The following is an 8038-nucleotide window of genomic DNA, read 5'->3' as shown; positions in this document are numbered from 1 at the left end:
GGGGGGGGGGGGGGGGCTCTGGGCAAAAGTCTTACTACATAATTATCACATTACAGTGAGGTTTGTTGTTTTTTAATTCAGTCATCTTTCAAAATTTAAAGACTTTTCTTACAAATTATCAATTCTAAACATCAAATTCTTTTCTTCTGGCTTCACATATTTTGATTGCCAATTTTTTTCAGGTTGCTTTTTGGTAGCAAGAAAAATTGAGGTATAATGTTTCATGCAAACTACAAAATAAAAATACTTGGCATTTAAGACAACTGGAAATCAATAACAATATGGAACTTTCAAGCAGCAAGTTCTTCAAGGGAGTAAATGTTTCTTCTAGCGCCCAAAAGATTTAGGACCAATCTCTGGTGCCAATTGCCTAGTAAGATAAGAGCCAGACATTTTGGGTTCATCATGTTTTTAGTGGCCAGCAACACATATTTGTAAGAGTTAAAGTTTCCACACCCATAAGAATAGCTACTATCAAAACCAAAACAAAAGAAAAAAGTAAGAAAATAAGAAGTATTGAGGATGTGGAGAAACTGGAACCCTTGGGCACTGCTGGTGGGGAGGTAAAATAGTATAAATAATATGGCAGTTTCTCAAAAAAATTAAATATAAAATCACCATATTGTCTAGCAATTCTGCTTTTGGTTATATATCCAAAAATACAGGAACTCAGGCTGATATTTGTACATCTAGCATTATTCACAGTAGTCAAAGGTAAAAACATCTCAAGTCCACAGTGGAGGAACAGAGGACAAAATGTGGCATTTAAATACAATAGAAAATTATCTAACCTTAAAAAAGAGTCTTGCTACAATATGGCCGCTAAAAGATGTTATGACATTATGTTAAGTGAAGTCAGTCAGTCACAGGAGGACAAATATTGTACAATTCCATTTATTAAATGTGCCTAGAGTAGTCAAATTCATAGACAGGGAATGGAATGGCAGCTACCAGGGGATGGGGAAGAAGGAATGGGAATTATTGCTTAATGGGTATGGAGTTTCAGTTTGGGAAGATGAAAACATTCTGGTGATAACTGCACAACAATGTGAACGAAATTAATTCTACCGGACTATACTTCTTTTAAAAAAAAAGGTCAAAATGGTAAATTTTATGCCATGCATACTTTATCACCATAAGGGAAAAAAACCCCAATGAGATATTTATGTTGGTTAAATGAGAAAAGCAGGGGTGGGGGCAGACAGACACACCCACATCCTAATTAAAAAAAAAAATACAAGAAATCATGAAGATACTGGATAGAGGCAATATAGCACGGGGTTTAGGTTTGGCTAAGCTCTGCTATTCTTAGCTAAAGAATGAATATCAGTTTCTTTGTACTTTAAACCTTTTCATTTGTTAAATAAGGCTAATAATACAGTCATATGTGACTTAATGACTGAGATATTTCTAAGAAATGTGTCTCTAGGCAATTTCAGATAATCATAGTATACTTATACCCATCAAGATGGCTACATCAGAGGGGAAGTGCTGGGGAGTGATACTGACCAATTATGTCCCTATATCATGTGCATGTATGGATATGTAAACAAATCCCAACAATATGTATAGCTATAATGTACCAATAATTAAAAAAAGGTGGAAAGAAAAGATGGCTGTTATCACTAGGTGATAATCTCTTGATATATTCTCTCCTCTCTGCCCTGTCTACTCTTCCTTGTTGACCAAAACTGTGTTATGAATACATATTTCAAGGGTTTAGGGTGTCTTTTTGGCACATAAAATCCTTCAAATAATATCAACCTTTGCTATTATTAGAAGTGAGCTTTTAAGGTTGATTTTATAAATCCTAGAATTTGATAAATGTTTCTTCCATCCTTCTTTTGCCAGAACTATCCATGAGTCAATTGTTCCTGAGCCCTCTTCTCTAAAAAGACCCCATCGACTGCTCCTCTGAATCATACTCCAGACTACAGGGCAGGGAGGGGTTAAAGGGAAACAGTTATCCTAACTTAGTCAAGTCACCAGGCCAGCTCCACACGTGGTCCAGAAGGGAATGTTTTGCAACTCTAAAGTAGGACCTTTCTGGTTTTGTTGTCTTTTCTGCATGGAGAATATTAATAAATACTAAAGTCAACTTAAACTTGATTCTGTGGTCTTTGATTTCTATAACAAATCAACTAAGTGTCATGCTAGCCTACTTACGTCTAATTCTAAAGAAATTTTCAATCCAGGAGTTTCTTGACAGTGTTTTCTTAAGATATTCTATTTTTGACACCTGATTCTCAGTCCTCATACTTTACTACCTTGTGAGGCCATGTGACACATCCCTCCCTCTTTTGAGACAGTGCATCTACTGACTCTATAAGCTTTGTCCCTCCAACGGAGGCTCTAGCTGACTGCTAAACACTGGCATCACCCCTGTGGTAACCAGTTTTCTGCTTTTTCTTCATTTCAAACTATGGGAATGCATGCAATTTTAAGGTTTCACCACTTTTCTTTAATGATTTATAATCACCTCTGAGCTAATTCCATATATCTAGTGCTAGTATAATAGTTTCTTTTTTAAAAAATTTTTTTCTAATATTTATTTATTTATTTTAGTTTTCGGCAGACACAACATCTTTGTTTGTATGTGGTGCTGAGGATCGAACCCGGACCGCACGCATGCCAGGCGAGCGTGTTACCGCTTGAGCCACATCCCCAGCCCAGTATAGTTTCTTAATTTCAACTATTTACTGAACATTTCTTTAAAATTTGGCTGTGCCAATGACTGTTTCCACATTAATCCCCATGAAACACTGGGGGTATCTGTCCATTCCCTTCCTGAAGAATCACTATGACGCCTGCATAATACTGACATCAGTGTTAGTACCTCCCAGAAGCCAGATCTGCCACATTAGCCCCAAAGCACTTTTCCTTCTCTGATACCCATAGTATCTATTATGTCAGTTTGCCCTCATCAACATCTGTCACCTGGTAAAATGTTGGCAAGCCATTATTTATTTTGTTGCATGGCTAAGAGTTTATATGTATATATTTTTTTCCCAATAAGATAGCAACTTCCTCCCCAAGAGAAATTACATCTAAAATCTCTTTTATGTTCTATAAATGTTGGAGGGTGTAGATTTAAGAACTTGTAAAAAGAATCACTTTAGGACTGGGGATATATAGCTCAGTTGGTAGAGTGCTTGCCTTGCATGCACAAGACACTGGGTTCTAATCCCCAGTACCACATTAAAAAAAAAGAATCACTTAAGCCAACCAAAATTGAAAGAGGTGTGTTATTAATGATGGAGAGAAAGATGAGGAAAAAAAATTCCCCTTAAAATGCAGAAATGTGGAATTTGGGAATAACTATGGGGACAACTTGAGGTTCTGAATAGTCACAGAAATAGAAAAACTCGTAACAACTGTTCAATGTACTACTTGAATTTAATATTTACCAGGACTAATTTTCCATTTTCCCTTATTTAAAGATAAAATAGAATTAATATTTATAACTTCAGGGATGCTGTATAATCCAAATATTTCTTGAGAAAACTAGATATGGAACAATGCTGTAAAGTTAAAATTTTATCTGAGAATGATTTCTTTATTAGCTTAGGGTAAATTAATTTTTTAAACATATTATATGTATAATACATAATATGTGAATATATTATATATTAATATATGTAACAAATATATATCATATATGACATGATGTATAAAGTTTTATATATATATGAATGTATATATATATATGTATATATGGATGTTTTTAGTTCATTAAAACGAGTTAATCATTAAAACTGAATGTACTTATAGGGCATTGTCATTCCTAAAAAACTTCGTATTTGAATAAGAAAATTTATTAATGTTTTTCATAAAAAGGAAAAATATTTCTGGTTATTACTATAACATTACATTCGAATATATATATATTTTATGTAAATTGTTATAGGGAAATTGTTACATTTCTTAATATATGGCAACTTGCTAAATGGCAAGCTTTAGTTTATAACATAACTAGACAAAATGTTTGATCTTAAAAAGATATCAAGACTAAAACAATGCTGACAAAAAAAAATCAGAAGATGAGAAATACCAGATTAGATCTTGCAGTGTAGTATATTTCTTCTGAACTGTCGAAAAAACCATCACTGTCGGGCTGTTCAGCAGAGACCAAAAAACCCAGGTTATTTACACTTAAACTAAAAGCCACAAATTCACAAAGGGAAACTTTTACAAGTGCAGTAAGTTCCTGCTAACACAATTAAGGCAAATGCTAGGTCAAATTACATTAAGCAGCTTCTAAAAAAGCAACATTGCCACAACGTTGCTTTATAATGCAGTTACTAAATTAGTATAGAATTTAAATACATGCAAGGCCAACTTAAAAAGAAACAGAAAATAAACTCAAACTGCCTTAATAAAATACAATTACCATTTATAAACATCATGACTACTCTCTTTTCTTAACCTTCTCCATTCCTCCACATAAACATCAGGCTTTAGTGTTATTAAGATCAGTTGAAGATGTTTTCTTTAACACTCTCCTTCTTCATGCTGGCACAATGAACTCATCAGATAAAGGCTAATGACTCCCTTTTTACCTTTTAGTCAGGTGGGTTAAAATAAGTATCAAATTTAAGAAGAAAGTTCCCATTTCAGTCCTTTAGTATTTATTAACAATTGTTTCCTTCTCATTAAATAGGAAAGGGAAAAAAAAGTAAAATATACACTAGTCTGGAGCTCTGGAAAAATAATTTCTCTAGGATCAATTTTGTTTGTAACTAAAAATAGTATAATATATCTAGATAGAAGCATATAAAAAACAAAAGAATCATGAGAAGAATATTCATAGAGTTGGCAAGTCTCATTCATTTAATTCAACGTAATCTACGTATGCTTTATATTTCTGAGTTTTAGTGCTCTACATGAATTTGACTCTATTGTAATGTTCTAGGATAAGGCACTTATCCTAGTACACACACACGCCTCTCAAAAACTGGAAAACAATAAAAATGAAAAAAATAATAAAGGGCCTGCATTAAAAACATTTAATCAAGAAATGGAAAAACTAGTAATTTTTCCTAAAATAATTTTGAAAATACTCAATCTCAGCAACACAGATTTATTTATTCAGAATTTTAGAATTATTTACCATTTTGTTTCCCCAAATGCTTTTGAAAATACTAATAACTAACTTTTTTAGTCAGTACCAATATACCACAAAGTCAAATTAAAACATTTATTTTCAGTGTTGATATTCCAAGACTATGCTACGTACAAGTTCATGATGTGGTTCTGTCTCCTTCCTTAAGGGTGGATCAAATTTCACTTGGCCAACTGAAAAAGAAAAAAAGTTAAGCCAGATTCATTTTCTATATCCTTAATGATGTAATAATTTTAAAAAGCATTCCATGTCAAAACACATTTAATTGTATCATCTACTATATAATGGTCATAATACAAAGATTTAAATAAAGACTCTCTTATTGGATAAAGCCCAAAGAAGTCTTAACTGCTTAAATTAATCTGTTAATCTTGGGTCTTTCCATAGTTAAAAAAAAAAAAAAAAAAAGGTAATGATTAGCAAAATTTTATGTATGTACAGTTAGGACCTAATTTGCTATTGTTTTGTGACACAATATAAGAGAGACAATTTTATCTTGATATTTAGTTGGGTAGACAAAGTTGACAGAGAAAACAAATAGAAACATGATCCCCAGTGACTTCTGCTGTTCAGCGTTCATTAGTTCGTGTAGTCATTTTCCACAGAGGATCAGAGTTGGTGGATATGACCAAAAGAGGAGACATAAGTAATGGTACATCACTTCCAGATAAGGTTTCTGTCTTCGGCTCTCTCTATTGGATCATTTGCACTGGAGGAAGACCCTGCATGAGTAGCCTGAAGGACAGGACATATGGCAAGGACATGAATCCTTGGCTAAGTCTTGTGAGCTTGGAAGCAACCTCTAGTCAAGTCAAGCCTTCAGAAGGCTGCAGCTGCAGGTAACATTCTGACAACTTCATGAGAGGCCCTGAGCCAGAACCACTCTAAGCTATCCCTAGATTCCTGACCCTAAGAATTTGTGTGGGACAGTATGTTTTTGCAGTTTACGGGTGTTTAAATAATAAACATGCAGCTAAAGTATAAACCAGCTGGAGTAGACATAATTAACTGTAGTACAGTCACCCTTTTCTTTGCTATTCTAATACCAGAATGTTTCACTACCTTTATCTTTAATTTATATATATTATTATCTCTTTTTATAAGCTGGGTCAAATACTCAAGATCACTGAGATAAAATCAGAGGCACAAATACAAACACTGAAAGGAAGACAAAGAGACAAAGTGCATGTATACAGGTGGCATAACGAATCCCATTACTATGTACAACTATAATGTACTGATAAAGATATTAAAAAGAGAAAAAAGAGGAAAAGGAGACAGTCACAGTATTCCACAGTTTGACTAGTAAGGGCTTCAGACAGAAACAGCAACTATCAACCAAAGTGAGTGAATTGAGACAATGTTGTAAATGTTAATAGTAAAGGACACAAGATTTGAATATTTAGCAATAGGCATGAATTAAGAAAAGGTTGAGAAACACATCCCTATAATATCCCCATTATATGTGCATGTGTATATGTGTCCTTTCTGGCTGTTCATGGCTCAGATCTCAAATTCTGGCCTATAAAGATGAGCAGGCTCTTCAAGAGTAAGTCCTTCAGACATGTTCACACAGGAGCACACACTAAAGATTACAAAATAACTTTTACAAGGTATGAAAACTAACATATACTCATCTTGATCAAGGCCTACTGAACAGTTCTCATCTACACTTGTCTTCAAACTGGAAAGTGCAATCTGTAGTGAAGTTACATGAGGACAACCTTGTGCATCTGTCCTGTGAACGTGTCTGCTTCTCTTAGTCATCTGTAATAATCCCTGAGTGTGGGGAGGTGTCTTACTAATAGAAATAACTGTAGCAGCAATGCAGAAACACTGCTGTACTCTGCGGATGGAGAATGCATTCCCAGAAAGGGGAGCCAAGTCCCTTGGAGACTCATTTTTCATGCTTTGCAGTCTTCCAGCTACTGTTTAGATAACTGTTGGTCAATCATCCTAGGACACAATGCTGTTTATGTTCTTAATAATGTCAAAACTTCTACCTATCTGTAATTGTCTATTGGTTCTAATCTATTTTTTCTACCACCTCTCTGAACATATGCCATGCTACCCATTGTAAATTTGTTATTTTAATAATCAGGGGAAATTTTTCTGAACATTGTCACTTGCTGACCCTTCAACAGCAAAATTTTTGGGTCAAAATGAATCTTGCTATGGCTAACAAGAAGAGCCTCAGATTGACTTCTTCTTAAGCAAATCCTTGCCTATCATATTTAACTGAAGGCAAGGGACTTCCTAAAAGAGAAAGAGGAACAGTCTTTCTGTAAATGAGTAAGTTTTTACACAGGTTGCCTGAACACCATTTGAAGGAGAACATATCCAGAGGGATGTGATACCCAAACTGGCAAAAAAGACGGGAGGATGCCCATTTACTGTCCCTACCAAAAGGTGGCCATATCAGAACCTCAGAAAAACTGGAGTACAGGTGTTTAGTTTCAGATAGCATAGATACATATGCCCTTGAGAATCACTGACATAAATTATTAAGAGATGTTTCGGAAATAACTTCACTTTGCTATAAGGGACTTGGCAATATAATTTTTACAATAGAAACAGATAAAAATACATTCATATTTTCAAAAGTATTGAGCACAAAGTTTCCTATATTAACTATAAAGACATCTCTAATTACTTTTCAGATATTAAATAAAGAAAAATGCCATGCGCGGTGGTGCAAGCCTGTATTCCCAGCTGTTCAGGAGGCTGGGATAGGAGGATCGCAAGTTCAAAGCCAGCCTTAGCAACGTCAAGGTGCTAAGCAACTCACTGAGACCCTGTCTCTAAATGAAATACAAAATAGGGCTGGGGATGTGGCTTAGTGGTGGAATGCCCCTGAGTTCCATCCTTGGTACCCCCAACCAAAAAAAAAAAAAAAAAAAAAAAAAAAAAAAAAAA

General features: G+C 34.5%; 1 protein-coding gene across 5 annotated transcripts in view; it reads right to left on the bottom strand.

Annotated features, from left to right (window-relative positions):
* Window positions 1–8038, bottom strand: part of Map4k3 (mitogen-activated protein kinase kinase kinase kinase 3) — a 106373-nt gene that overhangs the window by 37533 nt on the left and 60802 nt on the right. For 3 of the 5 annotated variants that reach the window (XM_048804505.1, XM_015479396.2, XM_048804508.1), the window contains 2 exons: window positions 5237–5295; window positions 4052–4114 (listed from right to left, as the gene is read on the bottom strand). In XM_048804505.1, coding sequence (XP_048660462.1) covers window positions 4052–4114; window positions 5237–5295 — 122 coding nt within the window. The remainder of the gene's footprint in view (window positions 1–4051; window positions 4115–5236; window positions 5296–8038) is intronic. The other 2 variants (XM_048804506.1, XM_048804507.1) reach the window with 1 other exon arrangement.

This window comes from Marmota marmota, unplaced genomic scaffold, assembly GCF_001458135.2.
Source record: "Marmota marmota marmota unplaced genomic scaffold, marMar, whole genome shotgun sequence".
NCBI lineage: Eukaryota > Metazoa > Chordata > Mammalia > Rodentia > Sciuridae > Marmota > Marmota marmota.
This window is presented reverse-complemented; position numbering and strand designations above follow the sequence as displayed.